Genomic DNA, 27999 nt, shown 5'->3' with positions numbered 1-27999 from the left:
GTTGCTGCCGTCAAACTCAAACTGATTTTTTCTTTCTTAAAATGATAAATGTCTTCAGTTTAAATATTTGACAGGTTTTCTATGTTCTTTTTCTGTGTTGTTGTTATTTGGCGATATATAAAAATAAAAATGAACTGAATTGTTCTACTCTGAATAAAATATAGATTTACGAGATTTGAAAATCACTGGATTTTATTTTTTTGCTTACATTTTACACAGTGGCCCAACTTTTTTGGTACTGGATTTGAATTAGGTACATTATTCTTTACATACTTTTCATGTCGGTGTAGAAAATCTAACCCAAAGTGAAAATAGCATCATCAAGTTGTACTCACTAACAAACAAGAAGAAAAACTCTGTGGACTACAGTGGATTTAATTCAAGGTTTGAGCAAAGAAGCAAAACAAAAACAAAACAATGAAGTAAAAGACAGTAAAGCGCTACAGTGAAGCTAAAGGGGACTTCATCCCTCTGTGTGTGATCACACAGTCTACACTATAGTCTCTGCTGACCTCTCCATAATGAGCATTTTATGAGGCAGTAGGTTACGTCTTTCCTCCTGTCCTTGCTCTTCCACCTGTCAACTTTCTTCCTTCTTTGCCAGCTTACAGACTTGCAGACTTTCCATCGGGATCCCCCTCCAAGCCTCCTTAGGCTCGCCGACTTTTTTTACCCTTGGGATATGCATAAGCGATAGTCACTTTGCAGCCATCTAGCTCGCAGTCCTCCATAGCCTCTTTAGCAGCTTTGCAACTTTCATCGCTGCCAAAGTTCACAAAGCCGAACCTGACGAAAATGAAATGTAAAATGCATCCAAGTGAGAATCGTGAACTCAGTTTAAGCAGTTAACACAGTAAAGAGACAGCTTCGCACTACAGACCTCTTTGAAACGTCTTTCTTATTTACAGTGACTCTTGCGTTGACGGCTCCTTCAAAGACACTTTTGAGCATCTCTGGACTCGTCTTCTCAGCGAGGCCCATGACGATCAGTGTTTTTGACAGGACTAGAAAAGAAACATTTAATAATTTAACGCCGCTGTTTTACTCAAACTGACATCACAAACGCCACACTTCTGTAATCAAGCAGCCAATCTGATAACATCAAGATAATGAGATGATACCCTTTGCTTTCTCTGGCTTTTCACACGATTCTTCTTTGGCTTCTTTTTTGCCGGCCTCAATATTTTGGGATGACTGGGATGCCTTTTTATCTGTAAGGAGGTCAGAATATGCAAAGTCCACATTAAATTTACTAAAAAAGAATATTCAAACAGCTTCACTGATTTCACTTACCTTTTTTCCTTTTGTTTTCCACATCAGCTTTAGTGACTCTACAAACACCTTTTTCTCCTACACAGTTCAAAATCAAAACCCTCTTTCGGATCGTCACTCCTTGTTTTTGCTTCTGCACCTTCCTAGCAATGCCTGTGTTTTTGAACTCCAAAAAGGCAATTCTGTTGAAAAATAAAGACATTTCACTTACAACTTGTTATAAACAATCTTTAAAAATGCACCTATTATATTAATTTTAAGCTTAATATCTTTAATGTTATCTCTTTGAACTCTCGTAGAAAGCTTTGCCTGATTCCCTTTTAAAAATACCCTTAATGATCTAATACTAAGCCTTAGCGCATTCACTAACAGCCTTTACGCTAACCTGGTTCTGATTGGCTCTTCGTCATAAACAAAAGGATTAAACAGCAGGTGGGTGGGGCTTTTGCCATAGCCATTGCAAGAGGACCATATAAGGATATCCCCTCTTGGTGGCGTCATCATACTACGAGTTTAAAGCAGATTCAAGCTTCAACTTTTAGCTCACAGGGATTACTTGTACACATTATGACCTCATCATTAGAATCTCAGCTTTAATATAAACTTCCACCATTCTAACATGAAAGCATAATAGGTCCCCCTTTCAAAGCATAAACAAGTAATGAATGACTTCCTCATCTGACAACTTCCTGTTCAAAACTCTCACCCTTGGGTTGGGCCTTCAGTTCCACCAGGAAACCGGATGGCGATGGCCTTGCGGAAGACCTTCAGAATGTCTTCCTTCGTTACGTTGTAAGGCAAGTTCTTTACAAACAAACATCTGGCATCTCTGGCTGCAAAAATACAGGAAAGTTCCACTTTTTTTAAATATATAAAGCTTATATTACTATTTTGATCCTCACAATATTTTATATTTTAAACTCACTAAGAAAGTGTTTACAAAGGTTCCTGCTAATGACCATTGCCACAGATTCCTATAGGACTGGAAGGCTTAAGGAACTTCCACATTGGTTTTTCACTACCAGAGGCCAGATCCATCTCTTATACTATGTGACAAATGCACGTTCTTAAAGCTCGATAATAAGTTCATTAATTTAATCAACACACATTAAACAAATCTATTTGGTCATTTTTACCTTGCTTTTTTAGTTCAGGAGATTTCACCTTCACTTTTTTTGCACTTTTGATCTTTGCTTTGGCGATCTTCATTGGTTTATCGAGCAGCACCTCCCCATTTGATGTCAAGGCTTTAGTCAGGTCCATTTCTGAGAGCAAATCTACAAATGCATGTTTCCTGTAACAGCAGAAAATCACTTTATGTACTTTATGTAGCAGCAAAAAATAAATAAATAAAATGAAAATAAAAAAATAAAGCATAAATTAAGAAAACATACTCACCTGGATTGGTCCAATCTGATGTCTTTGAACAGGAGATTTTGTGACATGAGATATTTTTCTAGTGACTCTTTCAGTTCTTCAGAATTTTTAGAGCTGTTGAGGTTTCCAACGAAAAGACAAAATCCTAAAGAGGAATAAAGCAGCGAGATGTGTAAAGGCGTCTTCAGGATCACTGGATATCTTACAAGACAAGCAGTAATGAGTTTATACCTTCATTGATGCGCTTTGCTTTCTTTGATGGGGAATCCTCAATGACGGGTTCTGCCTTCCTTTTACCATTTACTGCAGGAGATAGAAAATGTGGTAACCGCCATCGTCCTGGGTTTTGGTCAAGGTTTTTCAGCTTATGGACTTTGTATTCTTGTTTGTTTATTTATTTTTTCATCTTCTATTCCTTTAGTAATTTGAGTCCTGATTTTTGGATTAAGTTTACTTTTTTCTTTGATGGAATTTGTGAGGATGTTGTCATTTTCTTTGGACAACCCACCTCACCAATACAGCGGTGCTTTCTTTTTACTAAGGCTACGTCCACACGTACACGGGTATTTTTGAAAACAGAGATTTTCTGTTTTCGTTTTAAAAAATAAATCCTGTCCACACGGAAACGCAGAAATGAAGGAAAACGCTGCTAGGAACATGCCAAAGCAGCAGGTGGCGCTATATTCCTATCCGTGTAGAAATGTTGGCCAATCAGAAGTCAATAAGCCTGGGTGGGAAAGCGTAAACAAAGATGGCGCATAGAAGCAGAATGTGTATGTATATTAGGGGTGCAACGATACACAAAATTCACGGTTCGGTTCGATACTTTGGTGTCACGGTTCGATATTTTTTCGATACAAAAAAATGTTCATGCCTTTTTAATTTGTCATTTATTAAAATTATAAATATATATTTTAACTCAAAAGTACAGTTTTTAAATTTAATGTTGCTGAAACAAAAGTAATTAAAAAAATAAATATATCTCAGGGCTCGCAAAATTTCAAAATCCCTGGTAGCCCTTCGGGCAGGGACTCTTCAGTTTTTGGTAGCCCAAAATAAATGTAAGTAGCCCGAATAAAAAAGAGAGCAATTTTTTGATTGATGTTTTGTTTCCTGTTTTGTTTCCTTTACAATATTATACATTAAAGTATAATATTGTAAAGGAAACAAAACATTAATCAAAAAATTGTTGAAAAACAAATTACAACATTGTATAAAAATTACAATCATCAACTCAAATACTTGGTTCTAATTGAACAGAAATTTCTATGAACTTGTAAGAACTGTGTAGGACATGAATCAGTCTGTGTCAGATCCTGAATTTGAAATTTCCGCTGAAGTCACGGGTAAGAGACAAGTGGAACCAAGATCTAGGCCATTTGCTTTTTGAAGTTTGCAAAGACTGCTAACTTTTGCCAGTGGTAGTTCACTCTTTGCAACATAGTACGCTGTTCTAAACAGATTTTTCAGGTTTATTTTTAGTATGTTATTTGCAATTGGTGTTTGTTCTGGGAAAGATATTGCATGGGTTCTAATGGGGGCCTTTCTTAAAATGACTGGTCCCAGTAACAAAGGCGCTTGTCGACTCAGAAATCGAGAGAAAACCAACAACACACCCGGCAGAACATTATGTTATTTACACGGGTGCACATAAGTGGTCCGAATGTGCGCATTCGCTGTCAAAATAAAAGACGCGCACCAGATAAGAAGTTGCAACGCGCGTTTGCGTCCATATAAAAAGCACTGTTTTTGTCCGCTAGAGTGGGATTTTCACGGCACATTCCGCACCACATCTCTGTGCGTTCATCATTTGTTTGAAGCCAGCTCACCTCCTGCAACCACTTTTCCGAGAATACGTGCTTCTTCTGTGGTTCGGACTCCTTCTGACATTTGTTTGGAGGTGGAGGAACACCAAAGTAATTGCTTAAAGGAGCTTCTTCGACATCTTTAAGAGTTCTAAACAAATGTCTGTCCTCCTCCAGAAAATCTTATGTATGCAAACACGCGTTGCAACTTCATATCTTGTGCGCGTTTTTTTTTTTTTTTTTTGACAGCGAATGCGCACCTGCGGACCACTTATGTGCAGCCCCGGTTATATAGCTCGTCATATTGCAGCCACAGAAATTCTTTTGTCCATGAAACCATAAAGCTGCACTTTCTTTTTGCCTTATAGTCTGATTTGTCATAACTTTTCCGTTTTGTGGTAAGCTTTTCTTTGGCTGTCACTTCTTCACCCTGACCTGTCTTATTTGGCTCAGCAGAAATAAAATAAATATCCTGCTGCTTTTACACACACACACACACATAACGCTCAGCGATTCTCTGCGCGATCAACCTCTCATATGTTTAAGCTTGCTGCGGGAGATTTCACTTGTCATGTTTGCATAGTAAGCTAACGATTGATAAGACGGTGTCAGAGGAATTGGTGCGCAAATTATCATCACTCACCAATCAGTACTGTCGCTCTCTACACACAGTTCGCGCAATTGCAAAGTGAAAGCAAAAAACAAGCGCAAATTCAAACGCGATTTCAATATGTCACATATTGACAGTGGCTCACCGATGCCAATGACATAATTACCCAGCTACATTTCCGAAAGAATGCAAAAGCATTGACATATATTTTTCCTTCCTACAATAGCCCAACGGGCAGGGCAGAGATAGATTTTGGAAGCCCGACTGGGGTTGCAAAATCTATCTCTATCTCTATCTATAGCCCGACGTCCCGGGGCTAGCGATTTTGCAAGCCCTGTATCTGATTGAGGAATCACTCATCTTTGGAAAAGAGAGTTTATTACAGAGAAATGGCTCTATCCAAAATAAAAGCTATACTATACGCTTCTTCTGGGCTATATTCTCAGCAGCATATTGTAGCGGGTCAGGGCTGTTCGGGGTTCTGTTTGTACAGTTATGTTTTGTTTATGTTGCCATAGTGACGGGTGACGCCTTCTCGCTGCGACGGTGTGTCCTTCCGGGGTCAGAGGGCGCCCTGTGTGTTGTTGTTGTTGTTGTTGCTGTTGCTGTGCGGTTGCCGCGCTGGGCCCTGTTTCAGAAAGCCAGTTTAGTGCAAACTCTGAGTAAGTATACCCTGAGTGAACGAAAACTCTGGGTTTTCGGTTTCACAAAGCGAGTTTAGATTAATTCTGAGTGAGTTACTATGACGACACACTCCGTGAAGCTAACCTGCCCCCTAGCAGGTTTACTTCAACTAACCCTGACCTTCTCCGCCTCTTTGTCGGAAACCTGACTGTAGGAAGTGTCAGACATGGCGTGCCCCTTCCTTGAAGAGCCAGTAGATGTTGAAGCCCAAATTCTCCGCAGAGCTCTCCGCCGGGAGAGAGTGATTAGAGCGCATTTTATCATTTCCTGATGAGTTCCTGTGTGAACGTTACCGTTTTTCCAGCACAATCTATAATTTATTTGAATAACATCCTCAGGCCTAATATTGCTCATGTGACACATCGCGGACATCCTCTCAGTTCTGTACATATTATTTGTATTGCACTTCGGTTTTTTGCAAACGGGAGCTTTCTGTATAATATTGGTGATGCTGAGCACGTTTCCAAGGCTACCGTCTGTCGGGCAGTCAGGAATGTTACAGTTGCACTGAAACGTCTCCTGTACTCGTTTGTGGTGTTCCCCGGTCATAGACCCACAAGATTTATCAAAGAGGGATTCCACAAAATTGCAGGTATCAGGATGAACAAAACTTAATCCATGATGTGGTGATACTTGAACTACTACTTAAATTTTACATTTATTTTCACGGTTCCCAGGCGTGATTGGCTGTATAGATGGCACTCACATTCCAATCATTGCTCCTTCAGTAAATGAAGGAGACTATGTGAACAGGAAGTCTTTCCACAGCATTAATGTACAGGTACATAGTTCCCTGTAGCATTTCAAACTAACAAATTATTTCATTATAGTAATGGATGCTAATTTGTGTTCTCTGCACTGTGAAGATCATATGTGATGCTGCCAACATTATCACAAATGTGGAAGCCAACTGCTCAGCCTCTGTGAGTGGTGGTGGTGGAGGACCCCCACCTGTTTTTCGGGCCTCCGCTTTTTTTTTCTGTTGGCTATAACGGGTCACATTTGAGCATACAGAGTAAGCAAATATGTACTTGTAATGTGCTCAGATAATTTCAATAAGTGCTTACAGAGGGGAAATTAATGTAGCCTCTAACTGCAATTGATTTACATCGGACAAACAGACCAAGCACTATGGCTCATAATACAATTACACCTTACCTGTTTGGACTATATTTTTATATTTCATTTTTACTTGCTGCCAGGAACGTTTGGGGCCTGTTGGGTTGCACCTGCGCTCACATCACATCACAAAATAAAATGTATAAAATACAAAATAAAATAAAATATAATAAAATAATGTGTTATATGGGTGGAATTCCCTAGATCAATGTTTAAATTAACACTCACGCATTGACTCTGTCGGCTATGTTTTGCCATGCATGCTCCCTTTCTTTTGCAGCTGAGGCTGTGTTACTTTTTTTCCGCAAAATTTGCATGTTATCGGCATATGCTGCCATCAGAATTTCGGCCTCAAGCGCTGTAAAATACATTGACCGCGCCTTCTTTCCCTCCATCTCCATGGTGACTCGCTTAATCTGTGCTCCACTAATCAGGGCTTTATGTATCCTCGTGCGCGCGCTTAACTTGGGGTTAAAGCAACTCCGCGTTGACTGAACTAATTGTTATCAGCCTTTCTGAAACCGAATATTCCGAGTTGGACAGTTCGGGGTTACTCAACCCTGAGTATCGTTTTTCACTCTGAGTTTTCTAAACCGGCTTCCTGAAATAGGGCCCTGAGCAGTTAGCTAGCGGCAGTGTTCTTCTGCAGATGTCAATAAACGGCTGTGCTCCCTGGCTAGCTCACGGGAAGCAAGACCAAACGACACCTCCGTCTCCTCCTTGTCTGAGCTCGCCACATTGGTGTCAGAAGTGGGATGATGGTGGCACTCCATGTTCTGACCCGAGTGACTTTTCCCCCGCCAGTCATGACCGGCCGGTGCGCCAAAAGAAGGCACCTGGACATTTGCAGGACTTTGTGTGGGGTAATGGGGTTGTCGGGGACGACTGACCCCTTAGGTGGTCGGGGACGACTGACCCCTACATAGCCCCCCCTTAGGTGGGGGCTATGTAGCGGGTCAGGGCTGTTCGGGGTTCTGTTTGTACAGTTATGTTTTGTTTATGTTGCCATAGTGACGGGTGACGCCCTCTCGCTGCGACGGTGTGTCCTTCCGGGGTCAGAGGGCGCCCTGTGTGTTGTTGTTGTTGTTGTTGCTGTGCGGTTGCCGCGCTGAGCAGTTAGCTAGCGGCAGTGTTCTTCTGCAGATGTCAATAAACGGCTGTGCTTCCTGGCTAGCTCACGGGAAGCAAGACCAAACGATACCTCCGTCTCCTCCTTGTCTGAGCTCGCCACAATATTAAACATATCAGGTCCCCATAAGGAGAATCATGTGCTAACGGCTGTCTAAATGGCTCGGGTAAAGTTTGTAGCATGCATGCTTGTTGTTTTTGTCTGCTTCCACTTGTCTTTGCACTAGGATGATGTCGGTGTAAACGTGCAGTCATATTCGTTGTGTTCCCACTAGTGCTGTCAGTAGGGTTGCCAACTCCCTGAAAAATAAATAAGGGACACCTCGTGGCCAGGGCCGGGCGACCCAGTTGTCTTCACCCTTCCCAGTGTGGTGAATTTTCTAGCTCTTTTTTTGTGTGTGAAATTATTTTTTTAACCATTTGACTTGAAGTTGATTTAAGCAGATGCATATTCTTTGTGACCATATGTGAAACAAGTGATCATTTAGCCATTTATTTTTAGCTCAAAATGACAACATTAACACAATAAAACAGGTCTCTTTCTTAAACAGAAGCCTGTCATGCTTAACTTTTGAGAATATAAGTAAATCGTTCTTTAAAAGAACTCTGTCCTGCTTAACTTAAAATAATAGAAAACAATAGAAAGAAAAATATTCTTGTAACAGTGCACATTTAGTGCATTTAGTACAATTGGCTTCAGTTGAGGTATTATTTCAGCTTTTCTAATGCTAATCAGCTGCTCCTGTTTGTAAACCCGCTTGTTCCCATGATTACGCATCTTAACTCATCATCATTATTCATCTATGTATTACTTTTATGTATTAGTGATCTATTTGTTGTAATCATCTATCCTTGCAGTTGTTTATTACACAAAATAAGTTATATTATCACACTTCTGGCCACATAGCGCTGATATTCACTGCACATGCCCATATTAACTTTTTCCAGCCAGGTGTTTTCCTTTTCCCATTCTTCCCTTTCTCTGAGGGGAACAAACATTGCTGCTCTAATGCTGGGCTCACACTGTGCGGTTTTAGGCCCATTTTGAGAAGATTTTTGAGTCATGCGACCGTTTTGGTGATCGGACCGATTTTGGCCTTCATCGTGCGTCGTGTAGTATACAGTGGGGTAACGAGAAGCGATTAACACCTCACGACCAGCTCCCGATCATCAATCGCTCGTGACGTGTCACCGCAGCCGCTCACACTGCTCACGCGCAAACACGTAAACGTCGGTGAAAAAGATGGAGCAGCACGGCTGTGCAGCCTGTGATCTGGACACAAGCGATGGAGGCACAACTTGTAGAACTTTGGAAAGCTCATCCGAGCCTTTTCGATGTGGCATCACAAAATTATCACGACCACAACAACTGTGAAAATAGTTGGATTTACATTGCTGCTTAATCACATACGAGTATCGTTGCACCCCTAATGTATATGTAAGCATTTAAACACTGCAGAGAGTAAAATTAACAGTAACAGTATTTTGTCTACGTCCGCCATTGTATATATTCATTTCACCGAAACAATAACGTGACGCACAGTGTGACGTCAAAAAATGCGCACACCTTTGACGCTGCGTTTTCTCCGTTTACCTCGTCCACACGTAAATGCAAAAACTGAGTTTTCGAAAATATCCACCCTGGCAGGAGTTTTTAAAAATCTCCGTTTTCAGTGACCGAAAACGCCGTTTACGCGTGGACGGAAGGCGCAAACGCATAGAAAAATCTGCGTTTTCAAAAATACCCGGGTACGTGTGGACGTAGCCTAAGTCTGTCTGCAGAGAGTGTATTTGAGTCCTCTCATTTAACGCTATATGGCACAATGAGACAACAAGCAACCAAGAGGAGAGAGAGAAACTATAAAAACACAGACAGTAATGAGGGAAAGGGGAACAAGAAGGCAACTAAACACAGCTGCAAATTATCGGGAATTTTTCAAAGGACGTAGATGCTAAACAAAAGAAGTGACTATCAAAAAGAAACAGGAAGTGAGAACTGTAACTAAACAGCAAAACAAAGACAACAGTAAACCTGACATAAAGGAAAGATGCAGAAGTCAGGCAAAGAGGAAATTATGAGACAATAAAACTCTTAATAAAAACAGCAAATTAAACTAACAACTAAGGAAATATTGCAAGAAAAATTAAATAAACTAAATAAAAACCAAATGAAGATTATTTAAGAATAAACAACCATGAAAAACTAATGTCTGAAACGTCATGTCTGATATCAATTAACAGTACTATTTTACCTTTTTTGTCCAGTGAGCGTGCGTTCACCTTCGCCTTGTCCTCACTTGTGATCTTTACTTTGGTGATTTTCATTGGCTTATCGAGAAGGATCTCTCCATTTAACGCCAACGCTTTCGTCAAGTCCATTTCGGTGGCCAAATCTAGAAAAGCATGTTTCCTACAACAGCACACATTCATATCAGTTATTTCATCTAGCAGCAAAATTTACAAAACACAGAAAATATTTTTTAAGAGGGGCAAAGAAAAGGTTTTGATGTTTTTCTTGTGCATACTTTCATTTTCCACATTGCTAATTTTTGGGGGCTTTTATGAAGTGTTAAATATGCAACTTGTTAACTTGACAAGTTATAATGCACTCTCAACTGTCAGCCTGTCAAAGCAAACACCACATCTGTAGTGCTCTTTCTCAGCATGAAGCCATACTGCTGCTCACTGATCATCACCGCTCTCCTTGACACAGCTCAGGACGAACCGCCTTTCTCCTTATCCATGAACTTACAGCTTAGATTTAACACAGCAGCTACATGCTAAACATTTTTGTCTTTGTGATTTAACCAAAAAGTCGGCTCCCTTTATGAGCAATGACCCTCGGCAAAACTGTTAAGTTACGTTAACACAAAAGTTGAATATTGTGCAAATTTTAGGTCAGCTTTGAGAATGCAAATACGTTTCCAAGAAGTCACACAGGACTTTCACAGCAACCTAAAAATAACACTGGAATTTGTCCCACAGTGCAGGAGAAGACCGTTAAATTCAGATCAGGCACATTTGTTGCTTTCACAGGCAAAGAGGTTTTTCATCACACCTTTTAGAGGACTTAACATGAAAAAAACAAATCACATAAACAAAGAAACAAACAGAAACACTCACCTGGATTGGTCTAATTGAATGTCTTGAAACAGAAGGCTTTGCGACATGAAGTATTTTTCTAGTGACTCGTTGACTTCTTGATAGGTTTTAGTTTTGTTCAGGTTGCCAACACAAATACGAAATCCTAAAGAAGAACAAAGGGATGAAATATGTGAAGGCGAAGCCTCTCCAGGAATACGAGGTAATGTACAAGAAAAAGATGAGTTCTCACCATCATTGTTGACCTTAGATTTCTTGGATGGGCGATTCTTAACTGCTTTTTGTTTCCCATTTACTGCACAGGACAGAAAGTATTACAGATGTTTAATGGACTTTTCTACTTTAACTGCACTCTAAGAACATTTTTTTACCAAAAGCCTCATTCACCCAGTAACACACACACGGTTACTGGGTGAATGGATGCAGTGTGGGCAACTTAGGGTTCAGTATCCAACCCAAGGACACTTCCGACATGAAAACCAGAGGAGGCAGGCAGTGAACCGCCAACTTTATGATTAGCAGACGACCCGCTTTTCCTCCTGAGCCACAGCCAATAAAACACAACTACTTCTGCCAGCTGAGGCTTCATGGTCTCTGGAGGGTTTGGTCTTAAACACCTGTTATCACAATTTTATAGCATGCAATAGCTTTTATCATTTGAAGAATAATATTTATGTCTTTGAAAATAAATTGACAAAGGCTGGGGTAATTCTAGCTTTAAGGTGGAAATGGAAAACATTTAGAGTCCAGCTGAAGTGAGAGTCCAAGAGACGATTGGGGTCTCTTCATCTAGTAAAAGCAGACCTGCCATCATTTAAAGATGCTGTAAATTAACTGTTGTGACTGGATCTTTTGTGACATCAGTGAAAGGGGTTCATGTTTCATATCGGAAGCAGCACTCTAAAAATCTTGTATGAAATGCAACAGATAGACTTTATTACTTTATTATTTTATATTATTACACATGCACACTTCAGAGGAGAAAGGATATTGAAAGATTTTGGTCATGCAGCAGTAACATCCAGTGAACATCCTTACCACAACCAGTCATCTTTTTGGCAGTCATCTGATCGCTTGCATCAAGTGTCGTTTGTGTGTCATCATCCTCTCCTTCCTCATTCGTCTTCTTCCAGGATACAGTTACTGTGGGAGCATTTCCTTTAACTTTTATCACAGTGTCCGTCTGACAATCTGAAAAGATATTTTAATTACTCACACAGCTCAAGTGCAGACACCCTGTGTGACAGTAACTCACCGGCCACCTCAGTGGGTACACCTGCCCAACTGTCCACTAAATATGTAATCAAATATTGCATGGCAGCACCGCTGTTGAATTTAGGCAGGTGGACATGATCCAGATGTCCTGCTGAAATGGTAAATGGCCTGTATTTATATAGCGCTTTACTAGTCCCTAAGGACCCCAAAGCGCTTTACATATCCAGTCATCCACCCATTCACACACACATTCACACACTGGTGATGGCAAGCTACATTGTAACCACAGCCACCCTGGGGCGCACTGACAGAGGCGAGGCTGCCGGACACTGGCGCCACCAGGACCCTCTGACCACCACCAGTAGGCAATGGGTGAAATGTCTTGCCCAAGGACACAACGACCGAGACTGTCCAAGCCGGGGCTCAAACCGGCAACCTTCCGATTACAAGGCGAACTCCCAATTCTTGAGCCACGATCGCCCCTCAGATTCAAACCGAGCACCAGAATTGGGAAACGTAAAGTCATCTTAACTTGAAGTTTAAGTGACTTTGAATGTCGCATGATTGCTCATGCCAGATGGGTGGATCTGAGTGGAAACTGCTGATTAATTATTAATTTCCCACATAATCATCACTATGATTACAGAAAATGGTCTGAAAAAGAAAATATCTGTAGGCGGCAGTTCTCTGCGTCAAAATTCCTTGTTGGGGTCAGAGGTCAGAGGAAAATGGCCAGACTGATTTAAGATAATAAGAAGGCAACAGTAACACAAATAGTCAGTTGTTATAACCAGGAAAATGCTGACGAGCACCTCTGAAAGCACAACATCTTGAAACTTGGAGCAGATGGACTACAACAGCAGAAGACCACACTGGGTATCACTCCTGTCAGCTAACAACAGGAAACTGAGGCTACAAGCTCACCAAAAATGAAAAATAGAAGTAAGAAAAACATTGCCTGGTCTGATGAATCTCTATTTCTGCAGCAACAGTTAGGTGGAAAGGACAGAGTTTGACATAAACAACATGAAAGCATGGCTCCATCCTCCCTTGTATCAACAATTTCCGGCTGCGGATGGTGGTTTAATGTTGTTGGGGATAATTTCTTGGCACACTTTGGTACCAGTACCAGAGGACTGTTTAAACACCACAGCCTACTTGAATATTGTTCTGGTCATGTCCATCCCTTTATGACCACAGTGTATCCATCTTCTGATGGCTGCTGTCAGCAGCATAACAAACCATGTCACAAAGCTCAAATCATCTCAAACTGCTTTCTTAAACATGACAGTAATTTCATTGGACTCCCCAAATGGCCTCCACAGTCACCAGATCTCAATCCAAACGAGCATCTTTGGGATGTGGTAGAACAGGAGATTCACATCAACTGTGCAACTAACAAATCTGCAGCAACTGCGTGATGCTGTCATATCAATATGGACTAAAATCTCTGAGCAATGTATCTATCGCCTTGTTGGATCTGTGCCACAAAACAGTAAGTTAGTTGTGCAGGCAAAACTATACGCCAGTTGTACTTTATAAAGTGTCCGCTGAGATCATAAAGATTGAAGGACTTATAGTTACTAACATTATTCCGCTCAAACAGTCATGTTTACTGTGAATTTCTACATATTAATAGGGATTTACTTGCCAGTGTCAGCTGTGTCCTCTTGTACAACTTTGCTCTGTTTTTTTCTCCGTCTCGTAGCCTGAAACAAACAGAACAGTTTCAGTGAACGATTTACCATTTACGTTTACCAAAAAGTCTGAAGTCTGTAAATTCCTTTGCGATGTCTGACAAAACACTGTGCTAACGGCAGAGATGTTCGTGTTACTTTTAGCATTTTTATCATTAAAGACAGAAAAATTAACTCTTCCCTAAATAGCTGCCCTTTCTAATGTAATAACGGTATTATATCCGAGTACTCGACTATAATCAGACTCATGTTTTGTACAATTTTAATTATGATAATTCACAAGTTAACCGACTGCTAGCTCCTGAGTTCGCACTGACCCCAAAAAACAACGTGATATAAACGCTTAACACAATGCATTATTATCACATCAAAGCCTGTTTGTGTAAGTTGCACAAATGCGGTATAACTCTTACGTCTGTTTTTGCCATATTAAACGTTTAAATAGCACAAAATCACAGGCTGAAACAATTGTAGCGTCAGTCAGAAACCATACACGCGTGCTAGGATGAAAACATCCACATGCTACCGGACTTGAGTACCGTACTGCGCATGCGTACGATGTACTCTACGGATGCCCGCACAGAAACACGCTTTCGGGTAAGTTTACGCGGTTTTACAACTACTACTTTCGTTATTCCTTGCTGATAATTAGACTACCGTTTGCGCTACCCCACAGTGAGGGGAGTAGATCCCGGAAACAGAGAAGGTTCGAATAAAGCGGTTAGACAGATTTGGGGATGTTTTTGGAAGCTAATTACTATTTAAATGTCTTCTAGCCAGTTAGCCCTAGCTTAACTTTTGAGTTTGGTGAACTTGTGAAAAGCATTTCGGCTCCAGCCAAACTTTGGACCCATTTTCACTTTTAGCTACTGAAATTTGTGATGCGAATGTTTGCTCTGCTGGAAAATCATGCTGTAGCAATCTGTTGACTCAAACAGGCTGAACTGGAACCCGAGTCCAAAGGTGGAGTTACAGTCCCAACACGAAACCCGGTGCAAATAAGCTACTATCGGATTAAACGAGCAATTCAGGTTGTACACAAGACCACAATGAGTTGATCACAAATGGCGTGGGACAGCACTGAGACAAAATAGGACACACTTTCCCACAATGGGGAGCCACAGGAACGGTTTCAAGAAGGAAAGCTACATTTTGTCGGTGGACGTGGGCACAACGTCAATCAGATGTCACGTCTATGACAAGGAGGCAAAGATCCGAGGATCATGCTCTACAAAGGTATTCATCTGTTCTGCCTTTTTAATTCCTCACATAAACCACCCGCTTGGTAAATAAATTAAATGCAGCATCCACACAAACTTGATCTTTCCCCAGGTTGTGCTCCTTTATCCAGAGGTAGGACATGTGGAGATGGACCCAGATGACCTGTGGAAAGGGTTTATCTCTGTGGTTAAAGGAGCTGTGCAAGGTACATCTGCTCCAATTCCTACTTTTATGTCAATCCGGAGATGTGCCATGAAAAAGTTTTTGTCCCCTTCCTGATTTCTAAGTTTTTTTGTATATTGGTCACACTTGAATCTAAAGATAAACTCTTTTATTTGCCATTGTTGCACTAGGTCAGGGTACCTTGGAAATCTCGTGGATAATGGCTATCACTGTGGTTCAGTGAGTCCCAAAGCCTTATAAATGGCTTTGTAACCATTTCTAGGCATGTCGTAATACAAGCATAATAGATAAAACACTACCGAAGTTTCACATAGTTCATTTAGTTTTGTTGTCAAAGAGAAAATTGCGTGTGAAAGATCATATACTGATATTCCAGTTAAGCACACTTGGCTTTTAGTTTTTTTTTTAAATTGTTCTTTTTGTTTATCATTTACTGCAATGTGAATGTCTTATGTTGGAATTTTTTTTAGAAAAACGATCCTTGTCCTTCTTTTTCTCTGCTTAACCGTTTTGTGCTCGTGTTGCTGTCCTGATCATATAGATGCAGGAATACAAATGCACCAGGTAGAGGCCCTTGGGATCTCCACTCAGCGCAGTACCTTCACAACATGGGACAGGTGAATAGCTTTGCTCACATACCTACTTTAGCACATCTTTGAATAATTCATGCCCTACGCTGGCTTTTCCTCTAGTTTGTTTCTCATCTCCTCCTCCGCTTTGACAGGAGAACTGGGGTTCCTTTCCACAACTTCATCAGCTGGCAGGATCAGAGAGCTGCAGACCTGGTGAAGTCCTGGAACAGATCCTGCACCATGAAAGTGAGGCTGCTCCCCATTTCTATCTTTCATGATCTTTAGTCAATAGATTGGACTTTAAAAGGCAAAGGCAGGAAAAAATTTCAAATAAATATGATGTTCCCATGTAAACTCAAAATTCTTTTCAACCAGTGCTGGGTGTGCTTTTTGTTTATCCATCTTATTTGTTTGTTTGTTTTTACAAAAATCTCAGGCAATCCATGGTGCAATGAAGGTCCTCTACTTTGTTACCAGGCAGAAACGGTTGCTTGCAGCAAGTCTCATCGTCTTCTCCACTCAGCATGTCACTTTTCGCCTCGTCTGGGTCTTGACACATTACAAACAGGTGCGTGGAAGGGTTAACTAACGGGCTTGTGCTCAAAAGTAGAGTAACACAGTTGCACACATTTGCATGCATAACAACTGGGAACAATGTGGGCCACTGTTTAATTGCAATCAAACAATTCGTTTATGCGTGAAAAATCACAACTAAACGATGAATTCAGGAACAGTGAGTGCACTGAAAAGTTGAAGTTCCCTCATATTTGACGGAGTATAACAAATCATTCATTACTATTAAGGGTTAGGGTTAGACTCTTACAGTTGTTACCATCAGTATAAGAGAATAAATAACTATTTACCATTTGTAAAGGATTTTCCAACCACTAGTCTGTATGTATTTTTAATACATATTCAAAGTAGATTTCTGGAGTAATAATCAGCTATCTCCTGTGCATGGATAACATCAAGCTGTACAACCGGCATGAGTGAGACATTGACTCATTGATCCTCAGCCTGAATAAGTGTGACTCAGTGGTGTCAGAGTGTGGGAAGGTGATCCACACCAAAAAGGTTTTCGAGAATGCAGGATGACAAGCACATAGAACAGCTACAAGTACCCACAGTCCTTTGGGTTCCACAATGAAGATCTAAGACAAGTCATTTAATACTCAACTGTAATATTAAACAGGAGGAGATACACTGATATGTCAAGACACAAAAAAAACTGCTCACAATGGACAGAGGTCTCCACCCAAAATCTGACACCCTGAGGCTCTGCAAGTAGCAGAAAGAGGTGAGGCAAGGATTAGACGGTGACGGAGGATGCATGAGTAGGTTAGGAAGATGGTTCCACTTGAGATGAAGAATACTTCAGGCAGTTGAAGAAAGATGATGGTGAGGGAAAGGAGGAGGAAGCATTGTAAAAGACCAAAAGCCTGCATTGGGATGTACCATCGACAGGTAGAGGAAGTGGCTGACATCAAGAAATCCCAGCAGGGGCTAGAAAAATGTTGGCTTTAAGGACAGCACAGAAGCTCTGATAATGGTGGCAGAAGAGCAAACCCTAAGCACCAGATTCTGAGATAAACAGAGAAGTGCCAGTGGCTGAAGGAACAACTGGACCAGATGTGGAAGATACAGTTCAAAATGGTCCCAGTGGTAACACCAGCATCAGGAGCTATAACCCTAAAAGTGGATGAGTGGCTCCAGCAGATTGAGGACACATCAGAGATTCCTGTCCAGAAGAGTAAAGTCCGAGGACAGCTCGGCTAAAGCGGAATTTATGCTTTGCACGTTCACAGTCCACCGCCAATCGGGGGATGGCCCGTCTACCTACAGAGAACTCTGTTGTTAATGGAGGCAGAATACAAAGTATGTGGTATAACTGGTTTGTGGGCTGATTGCTGTGCGCTGTTTGTGGTCCTTCAGCCACCTGCAGGGAAGAGCAAGGTTCAAATATACAAAGCGCTGAAGTCAAACAAAGAGTCCACTGCAGCCACTCTCAAAGCTTCTGTATTATTATTTTTTTTACGTTTTTTTGTGTGTTTGTTCGTTTGTTTGGTTTTTATGCTTCTCCCGTTCCCGGTGTACTCCGCTTTCCTGCTCTGGCCCACTTATCAACCAATCAGCATTCAGCATCCAGCGACATGCAGTTAGGATTTTGGAGGACTGCATGGGAGCACGGCTGTGATGGGAGAAAAGCCCTCAGGTCTCGCTGTCCGAACAGAAACGTGTACGCAGACCGACACATTTACAGGAACATAAATTACGCTTGAGATGCTGCGCAGAACCCTCGCTCCCAGCTTGTCCCTCTTAAGAAACAGAAACATGCTACGCCCCAGGAGGGAGGTTTTTATTTATGTAAAAATAAACTTGTGTTGATGCCCTTATGAACCAAAGAGTTGATTAATAAAAAAAGGAAAGGAGAAGCATGGAGAGGCCTCAGTATTAGATGGCCCACAGCATTCGTCTGTTTTCAGCCTCGTCATGTTTCTTTCTTCTTTCAGGTTTGTCAAGCAATAGATGAAGGTTACTGCTGCTTTGGGACAATAGACAGCTGGCTCCTGTTTAAACTCACAAAAGGTGGGTTTGCATTGTTTAGCTTGGTTTCCCAGACATCGAGTAAGCCTAGACTAAAAACACTTTTTCTTTTTTTCTTTCTTTTCAGGGGAGAGTTTTTTTTCTAGCTATTCTCGTTTAGCCTCTTGAACTCAGTGACATCTAAAACAAGTTCAGTAATATAAGATTTGTGCAGTGAACTGTGATTTTGTACAGTTCCTAACAGGATAATAATCCCCAGACAGAATGTCCTTTGTCTTATCAATCCTACTGAGTCACTGATTGGCTGAAATTCCTCAGGAATGTTTCGGCTCACTCCTGGGGAGGAGATTTGGAAAAGTGACAAGCAGCTCGAGTTTTTTGTTAATTAACCTTTCTTTTAGAGAATGATTATATGCATCTCCTAATCTGTTTCAGGACACCTGCATGCCACCGATTACTCTAATGCCAGTTCAACAGGGATTTTCGACTCTTATCAGGTCTGGTGTCAGTCATAATTATTTACTGTTTATTCTGTGGTTGGTTTGAGTTTGTCTTGTATTGTTTATCCCTGTAATGTGACTTGCTTCATAGATGTGCTGGAGTGGGTTTCTTTCCTCTCTTGTGTCCCTGCCGCTCTCTATTTTCCCCAAAGTAGAAAATACAGGGTGAGTGGACCATTCGCTTCCAGTTTGTTCATGTTTTAGCAAAAGTCGCTCATATTAATAAACATGATCACATTTGTCTTTGTATTCTATGTTTTTTTTATGTCCCTGCTGAGTCTGAGACATGCTTGTTTTTGTTATTGTTTGTCTTTTTGTCTGATTCAAAGTCTATCTGTCTAAATTTAATGAAACTTTGGAGACAGTGAGTATCAATAAAGGAAGAACCTATCAATGTTTAATGTGGTTCCATATGAGACGCTGACTTTGGCAGAGAATCCAAGAGCCCTTCTTTTTATACCTATTTATATATAGATCAATGGGTCCCAACTTTTATCCATGCACAGTGTTATAATATGCAAGGAAGTGGGGGAAAAGAGATTGTGTTCATTTTTTTTCTGTTTTTTCTCTAAAATATTTTTCTTGAGAAACACTGAGTGTGTGCCACAATCCCACATGATCACATTTAATGTGACTCACATGTTTGCTTTCTCGCAGCTGGTGGAAGCAAACATCTGTGTGCATAAGAAAAATGTATACATTAAAGTTCAAATGCACTGACTGAAAATGTACACTGTCAACAGTCACTTCAATATGTTAGTTAGAGTTATAATTAAAGATTCAATTAAACCCAACCTTTGCAATATACAGTAAGCATAAAGTGGAGCATCTCGTTATGTCCTTTGCCCTCAGTTTGCCTTTAGAGTAAAGCTCTGAAAGAGACTGTGAGACGATTCAATTCAATTTGATTTAAATCAAAACAACAGTCGCCTCAGGGTGATTTATATTGTAAGGTAGACCCTACAATAATACATACAGAGAAAACCCCAGCAATCATATGACCTCCCCATGAGCAAGCACTTTAGAGACAGTGGGAAGGGAAAACTCCTCTCTAACGAGAAGAAACCTCCAGCAGAGCCAGGCTCAGGGAGGGGCGGCCCCAGCCACGACCGCTTGGGGTGAGAGAAGGAAGCATCGTGATGCATTGTGTCTGATTTCTCCGGTTTCTTGTCTTGACACCACAGCCATGACTTTGGTTCCACAGACCCATCCATCTTTGGCGTGCCCATTCCTATCATGTCAGTGGTGAGTCAACATCTGACCGTCACACAATCTCTTGTCTGCATTGCAAACCTCTAACTGCTTAAACCTGGCATTTCGCCACCATTATGTTGTAACAAAGATGTCTTGCAAAGTTAGCTAATCAGCAGCTGATTGCACGTCATCCCTGCACTCTACTTCACTTCCCTTAATTGCAAGTTTTCAACATTCATTGTCATCAAAACTTTCAATTATCTCCTCTGTCCATTTGCCTTAGATGGCAGACCAACAGGCAGCCATGTTTGGAGAGTGCTGCTTTGATGTTGGTGATGTGAAGATCACCATGGGAACAGGCACCTTCATGGACATAAACACTGGGAGCAAACCACATACATCTGTAGCAGGTAAAGAGTCCACACGTACATTCATATTCACCCATTCAGGCTAATCATAACCTCTGACCTCTCTTTACAGGTCTGTATCCTCTTGTGGGGTGGAAGATCGGCTCAGAGGTGGTGTACCTGGCAGAGGGAAATGCAGCCGACACAGGGACCGCCATCAAATGGGCACAGAAGCTGGGTGAGCAGTGAGGCGTATAGTGTGAAAACACCACGCAGGACTAATTCATCCATCTTTAAATCATAGTCGGTTTTCCTCTTCCACACTGAACACTGAGCGTGGCAGTGACGGACAGAGCCGGGGATTGTGTGTGACACCTGTGTGTGTGCTGTTTCAGAGCTCTTCTCTGATGTCAGAGAGACCAGCACCATGGCTTACAGTGTCAGTGATTCAGATGGAGTGTGTTTTGTTCCTTCCTTCAGCGGCCTGCAGGTCTGTGCACTTTTTGTTTTTCTGCTGTAAGCGTGTGTTTCTTATTACGTGTAGTTTCTTTTAACTCAACACTCATTCATTTCTTTATTTTATTTATCTCTCTGTAACATGGTGTCTCTTTTTTTTTTTTTTTTTGCTGCCCTCCATTGTGAACTCGCCCTTGTAAGTGTTTATGCTGGATGCTAAATGCTTATAGTTAGACACGCAAAAGCTACTTTTCGACAGTAACCCTGCAGAGCTGCGTAACAGCACGTCTGCTGACCAACAATTTTTGAGCTTGACTTTAAGACACAAAGACCGTTTAGAGACCTTTTTTTTTTTCTTTCATCCTTTCTTTAACGACTGCAGTTTATTAACTGTTGGTGTAAATGTTTTATTAAAGGCTCCTCTGAATGATCCAAAAGCATGCGCTTCCTTCATGGGCCTAAAACCATCTACTACTAAACGCCACCTGGTCCGGGCCATTCTGGAGTCAGTCGCCTTCAGGTGAGGCATTTTCAAAAGATTAAATACTGTGCAAAAGTCTTGAGCTATCACTCATTTGGTAAATATTTTTGCTTCCAAGAGCAAAGAGCAAGTTTCAAAGTTTTTTTTTATTGAAAAACTTTGTTTTTCAACTCCTTCTCAGTCCTGTCCTTGTACCTGACCATTTTTAGCCGTGTTTGGAATTTTTGGTAAGCTGCTTAAAACTGATCTCTAAATCATTCAAGTATTAAAAAGGCACCTAACTCAAGGGAGGAACCAGTGTTGTGTCTACTCATAGCAGACAACTTTGTTACTAGCAGCTGGTCACAAAAACGCGTAATCTTTTTCAATTTCTGTAGAAGAAGCTATGAAAATGTTAAATATAACACACTTCTTATATTGGCATCAAATATTTTTGCACCACACACACAAGAGTGTGCAAGTATATCCTTAGAAATGTTGAGGAAACTGGATAAGTGGAGGACAGAATAAGAAATGTTCGACCTAACAACTATCTAGCAGATACAGTGTATCTGAAAGTCATGTCCTGAAGACATAAGAAAAAAATGTATTTTCAAAAAGGAAGAAAGGCTGAGGTAGGCCAAATTACACAAGTACTGGAGTAAAAATCAGCCATAACAGGTCCGATGGAGTGATGAATGCAAATTTGGCATTTTTGGTTCCAAATGTATGAAGGAGTTCAGGAGAGAGGTGAGTGTCCACAGCCATCTGTAAAACACAGGAGAGACTGTGTCATGGTTTGGGGCTGAATTTCAGATGGTGGAATTAGAGATCTTTAAAAATCTGGAAAGCCTCAATGGCTTCATTTTCTAACCTGATAATGATCCTTAACACTTGTGGAGAACTGTTCCTGAAGAGTGTTTGAAGAGATTAAAAATTGTGTTGAAGATTAACGGTGGTCAGACTTGCAATCACGCTGGGATTGTACAAACTCTTCTTTTGCCTTAAGAGCTGTATTCTCATGTATGATTGCACCAATTTCCTAGTTTTCGAGTCCAACATAGTGAAATGAGGGTGGCTCAAGACTATTGGACAGCACTCTAGTTTCCTTATTGCTTTACTGTTTATTCTCTGTCACCTCCTATATCCACTTCTGTGAGGACAGCATTGTGCCATCACGCACCAGGGTGAGTTATAACAATGACAAACCCTGGTTTACTCCTAAACTCAAAAAGCTGTGGCTGGAAAAGAGAAAGGCGTTCAGAAGCGGAGACAGGGACTGCTACAGAGAGGCCAAGTACAGGTTCACTAAAGAAGTGGACATTGCTAAACATCAGCACTCTGAGAAGATGCAGCAGCAGATCTCAGAGAATGACTCGGCCTCTGTGTGGAAAGGTTTTAGGAATATCACGAACTACAAGCCTAAAACCCCCCACTCCACTGATGACTTACTCTTGGCCAACACCCTCAACGACTTTTACTGCCGTTTTGACGAGCCATCAGGCAGCCTTCACACCTCCAACGGCCCCAACAATAGAGACACTTTGGACACTAATTCCCTCACCTCTCCCCCCTCCATAGAGCCATCACCACCTTCAAACTGTTCACCTACAACACCCCCCTCCTCACCCCACACAAAAGAGGATTTCACACCACCTCCTCCCACCACAACTCTTCATATTCATGAGGCAGATGTGAGGAAGCAGTTTAAGAGTCTGAATGCTCGAAAAGCTCCCGGCCCAGACGGTGTGTCTCCTGCCACCCTCAGACACTGTGCAAACAAGCTGGCCCCAGTGTTCTCTGGCATTTTCAACTCCTCACTGCAGGCATGTCATGTGCCTGCCTGCTTCAAGTCCTCTACCATAATCCCTGTCCCCAAGAAACCTAGGATCACTGGACTAAATGACTACAGACCCGTGGCTCTGACATCTGTGGTCATGAAGTCATTTGAGCGCCTAGTTCTCTCCCATCTCAAGACCCTCACGGCCCCCCTCCTGGACCCCCTGCAGTTTGCATACAGAGCCAACAGGTCTGTAGATGACGCCATCAACATGGCCCTACACTTCATCCTGCAGCATCTGGACTCCCCAGGAACCTACGCCAGGATCCTGTTTGTGGACTTCAGCTCTGCCTTCAACACCATCCTTCCAGACCATCTCCAAGGCAAGCTTTCCCAGATGAATGTGCCTGATCCCATCTGCCGGTGGATCACTGACTTCCTGACGGACAGGAAGCAGCATGTGAGGCTGGGAAAGAATGTCTTGGACTCCCGGACCATCAGCACCGGCTCCCCTCAGGGCTGTGTTCTTTCTCCTCTGCTCTTCTCCCTGTACACCAACTGCTGCACCTCCACCCACCAGTCTGTCAAGCTAATCAAGTTTGCAGATGACACCACCATTATTGGGCTCATCTCAGACGGGGATGAGTCTGCCTACAGGAGGGAGGTTGAACGTCTGGTGTCCTGGTGCAGCCACAACAACCTGGTGCTGAATGCCCAGAAGACAGTGGAGATTATTGTGGACTTCAGGAAGCACACAGCCCCACTCCCCCCCATCATCCTGACTGACACCCCCATCACCTCTGTGGACTCATTCCGCTTCCTGGGTACCACCATCACTCAGGACCTGAAGTGGGAGCCCACCATCACCTCCGTCATCAAGAAAGCCCAGCAGAGGATGTACTTCCTGAGGCAGCTGAAGAAATTCAACCTGCCAACACGGACGATGATGCAGTTCTACACCGCAATCATCGAGTCCATCCTCACCTCCTCCATCACCGTGTGGTACGCTGGAGCCACTATCAGGGACAAACAGAGACTGCAGCGTGTTGTGCGCTCTGCTGAGAAGGTGATTGGCTGCAGACTCCCATCTCTGCAGGACCTGTACACCTCCAGGACACTGCGGCGTGCAGCTCGGATCTCAGCTGACCCTTCTCACCCTGGATACAGTCTGTTTGACCTGCTCCCCTCAGGCAGGAGGCTCCGGTCCATTCGCACCAGAACCTCTCGCCATAAGAACAGTTTCTTCCCCTCTGCTGTTGGACACATGAACAATAAACGTATGACTGTTCCCACCACTAACACATGACCCTACGCTGTGTTCACTGCATCATTCCATGTTTGGCACTGATCACCACCTGCACTCATGTATATATCGTTGCCCTGTACCTGTGCATGTGCAATGACAATAAAGTTGAATTCTATTCTATTCTATTCTATATCATGTATATATCTTTCTACGTAGCACTTTTAATTCTTATTCTTACTTTTATTTTTTTCATGTCTATTTAAGCGCAATTTATGACAGTATGTTTGCACTGAAGCACCGCAGCAATTTCCTAATGTTGTAAACCTGCTCAACATTTGGCAATAAAACCCTTTCTGATTCTGATTCTCATTCATGCTTATTTACATTCTGTTCCAGAAATAAGCAGCTGTATGAGACAATGTTAAGAGAAACCTGTATTCCCATCACAAAGATAAGGTACAGTACTTCTTTTAACTCGTCAGTCTGAAGGTAGTAACTGTACATGCAATAAAAACTCTGTGTGTTGGCATTTAACTCATACAGAGACCAGACACCCGTTTGATATTTTATTTTAGTGTTTGTCTTTTAGCCAACAAACTGGGCGTAACAGAATAGACTCTTGTGTTCTCTGCCTCCACTCATGCAGTTCATTTCTTTATTGACTTTGCATTATGGCTTTATGTTTCCCTGATACTGTTACAGTAAAGTGAAGGAAAATCTAATTGAGTGCTCGGCTCCTTTCTCTCTCAGGGTGGACGGTGGTGTTTCCTCCAATGACTTCGTCATGCAGCTGACCTCAGACTTGTTTGGTAAAAAGATAGCCAGACCCCAGCACCATGAGATGTCATGTCTCGGGGCTGCTTTTGTCGCTGGACTTGAAGTCGGTATGGAAATAAATATTTAAACAGAACAAACATTTGCACTGTAGTCGAATGTTTTGAAGGAGCATTTGATTCACGGCCGTGTGAAGATAAGATGTCTTAGAAATGACGTTGAGCACAAACGGAGTGATCTATCATGCTCTGACACTCTGGTCTTACTTTCACTGTGGTTTTTCTCTAAAAATATTACAGCTCCTGACAGGCCCATTTGAAAAGTTTTGATCAAAAGTCCTATTTTTATTCCTGCTGACTCTGGCAGGAGAGGCAAAAAGCCTTGCTGTTTGTTACATAACCTGTTTTCCATTTAATTATTCACATTATGTAATTAGATTGTTATATATTAGTCAGCATTTAATCAAATCAACCAGAAAATATGGCTGATTTGTTGTGGTTGTTTCATAACAGGCCAGAAGCAGGTGGTGCTGACGACTGAAAAATAAAATGAATCATGAGGAACATGGCTTTTAAGTGGATCTGTCCACAGTGATGTAGATAATTAGATCATTTGTCCAGCATTTATTGCTCTTTTTGCACCACAGCGTACCTTGTGCGGTGCTAGATTCTACATTTATATTTGTGTCGGTGTTGTACGCAGGTTTCTGGAGGACGCGGGAGGAGCTGAAAAAGCTGCAGAGTGCAGACGATGAGTTTTTGCCCCGATGTGCAGACAAGGAGTGCACCGGCAGCCCAAACAGGGAGTACGTCCCCATCCTCCAGAGCTGGGAGAGAGCTCTGCGGCGCTCCATGAATTGGTACAACAAGCCTTGACACTTGAAGCACACGCACGGAGAGTCCATGGGGTGACCATGAAGGATGGAGATGTCAGATCTGATGACATTTGAAAGTAGACCGATGATTTTTGTTAAAAAAAATTTTAAAGAAAAATTACTGTTTACAAAATAACAGCCATTAGCTGTGAGTCAAATTTTAACGGGAAAAAATAAATCCTGGGCTACTTATGTAAGGAAAACATCGTTGCCAGCAGTTACTTAGTCGTCCTAGGGAACATGACAGCAGATTTTTTTATTTTTCCGAGATCTGTTTTCACTGCCACTTTTTGTCTGCAAGTTTGCACATAATCTACCTAGCTTAGTTTTTAGAAACTTGTTGAAGAGTTGTAGCACAGTTAAGGAAGGAAACCGTTCTGGACCACAGCAGGGCATTGATCTTGTCATAGGATACACTCTCCAAGTGCCCCTCTAATGTAAAGCTAAAGGACAAATGCACTGACATGATGCTGCAGCACTGATTAATACAGTTGAAGGCACGCTTGTACTAACTTCACACAGCAGTGCAGGTCAGATCCAAGCCAAAGGATTCCCCAGCCACAGCCTTGAATTGCTGTTCCCTGACTTGATTTCCTCTTCTTGCACACAGCAGCTGGTTTACAAGCACATTTCATTCATTCCAGGCTGTACGTCACTGGTGCTGCTTCATATTTCAGTCTGTATTTTTTGTTTTTTCCGCAGCGGAAATAAGATTTTTACATTTTCCCACATGGGGGTGCTGATGACCACCTTTTACAGCTTTTTAAAAATCATGAGGTCGCCATAGCAACCGCATGCCAAATGTTCATCAGCAGCTATAGAGTTAAAAGCGTTCATCCCAGATTCACACATGAGCCTCTGTTCATGACACCTCAGACTGCACAAAAGGAAGCCCAGATCCGATATGTGCAGCTTAATGTTTCACTTTTGTAGCAGCTGCCTCTCAATTTTAAATCTGAACGTTGACCTCGTAAAGTCATACATGATGCCTTTTTTTTTTTTTTTTTTTTTTTAATTAATTACTGTGTGATCAACAAATTATATTCAGTGGCTGTATTCAGAGATTTAAATATGACTAGAACAAAAAAGGAATTGTATGTGTTTGTTTTTCTGTATGTGGGAATTTGACTGGAGTTAAGTGTTTAATGTTAATTCTATGCTTCCAATTAGTCGATTATATACCTCTCGATTGGCAACAAGAGCTGGAAAAAGTATTAGATTTAACTGTAATAAACACAAAAATGTCTAATTTTGTACTGTTTGATGCTTTGATCTGTTATTTTGTTGCTGTGAGTGAGGTCATAAGGGGGTTCAAACCAGTCCATGTCTCATGATTATTCTTTGTTAGTGTGGAGTACAACCATGGGGATGTCATATGATAATGTTTTGACTCGAGTCTCGATCTCGACTTGATGAACTCTGATGACATAGTTTAAAATTCTGATCGCATTATGATGAAGCCCAAATGACTAACTAGATCTAAACTGTGAATGTCTTTCCTGACTTGTTCTGCTCCCCGTGTGATGATCTGTTCTCTTGCAAAGTGTAATACTGTGCCTAACCCTAAAGTTAACCCCAGTTCACATGTGTGACATCACTTGTACTTCATTCAGTTTCTGAATGGCACGTGTCATTCCAACATGCTAGGGCCTAGCAGATGAATACAATGTGTGTAATTATAAAAAGATTTGGATGAGAAGGTCTAGCATTTTTGTTGCTGGGGAGGGGCTTCTATTAAAAACTTGAATTATCAGCTGTTGTGGTCGTGGTGATTTGGGTGCCTCGCGCACTCAAGCTGCACAGGTGTCTGTGACACACGGTGAGTGAGTGAGCAGATGC

General features: G+C 41.7%; 2 protein-coding genes across 3 annotated transcripts; one reads left to right on the top strand and one right to left on the bottom strand.

The window, feature by feature from the left end:
* Positions 1 to 174: 174 nt before the first annotated feature.
* LOC120727739 (nucleolin-like) lies at positions 175 to 14525 on the bottom strand. The gene is made up of 14 exons (XM_040022203.1): positions 14423 to 14525; positions 13964 to 14021; positions 12136 to 12288; positions 11330 to 11392; positions 11119 to 11242; positions 10248 to 10405; positions 2881 to 2952; positions 2671 to 2794; positions 2409 to 2566; positions 1979 to 2105; positions 1294 to 1454; positions 1122 to 1211; positions 881 to 1004; positions 175 to 786 (listed from the first exon to the last, which is right to left on the bottom strand). Exons 1-14 carry the CDS (start codon positions 14435 to 14437, stop codon positions 651 to 653), a joined length of 1563 nt encoding a protein of 520 aa, XP_039878137.1. The 5' UTR covers positions 14438 to 14525; the 3' UTR covers positions 175 to 650.
* gk5 (glycerol kinase 5) lies at positions 14522 to 27913 on the top strand. Of its 2 annotated transcripts, XM_040022202.1 has the most exons (17): positions 14522 to 14606; positions 14948 to 15245; positions 15342 to 15435; positions 15955 to 16030; positions 16138 to 16231; positions 16422 to 16553; positions 18496 to 18571; positions 18965 to 19026; positions 19121 to 19194; positions 20214 to 20274; positions 20507 to 20633; positions 20704 to 20808; positions 20966 to 21060; positions 21443 to 21546; positions 24909 to 24968; positions 25263 to 25396; positions 25989 to 27913. In XM_040022202.1, exons 2-17 carry the CDS (start codon positions 15120 to 15122, stop codon positions 26159 to 26161), a joined length of 1593 nt encoding a protein of 530 aa, XP_039878136.1. In that variant the 5' UTR covers positions 14522 to 14606; positions 14948 to 15119; the 3' UTR covers positions 26162 to 27913. The 2 variants fall into 2 exon arrangements, with proteins under 2 accessions (XP_039878136.1, XP_039878135.1); XM_040022201.1 differs by lacking the exon at positions 14522 to 14606 and having other exon boundaries at positions 14613 to 15245.
* Positions 27914 to 27999: the final 86 nt, after the last annotated feature.

The sequence above is a fragment of the Simochromis diagramma genome, unplaced genomic scaffold (assembly GCF_900408965.1).
Source record: "Simochromis diagramma unplaced genomic scaffold, fSimDia1.1 OVJJ01000205.1, whole genome shotgun sequence".
Classification (NCBI taxonomy): Eukaryota; Metazoa; Chordata; class Actinopteri; order Cichliformes; family Cichlidae; genus Simochromis; species Simochromis diagramma.
Note: the sequence above shows the minus strand (reverse complement) of the source record. Positions and strands in the feature narration are given on the sequence as shown.

Coding starts and splice junctions, on each gene's coding strand:
- LOC120727739 (XM_040022203.1), bottom strand. Junction 2,795..2,880: donor AGCAAAGCGCATCAATGAAG/GTATAAACTCAT, acceptor ATTCCTCTTTAG/GATTTTGTCTTTTCGTTGGA. Junction 1,455..1,978: donor ACTGAAGGCCCAACCCAAGG/GTGAGAGTTTTG, acceptor ATTTTTCAACAG/AATTGCCTTTTTGGAGTTCA.
- gk5 (XM_040022202.1), top strand. CDS start 15,120: ATGGGGAGCCACAGGAACGGTTTCAAGAAGGAAAGCTACATTTTGTCG. Junction 19,027..19,120: donor GGATTTTCGACTCTTATCAG/GTCTGGTGTCAG, acceptor CTTGCTTCATAG/ATGTGCTGGAGTGGGTTTCT. Junction 20,634..20,703: donor ACCACATACATCTGTAGCAG/GTAAAGAGTCCA, acceptor CTCTCTTTACAG/GTCTGTATCCTCTTGTGGGG.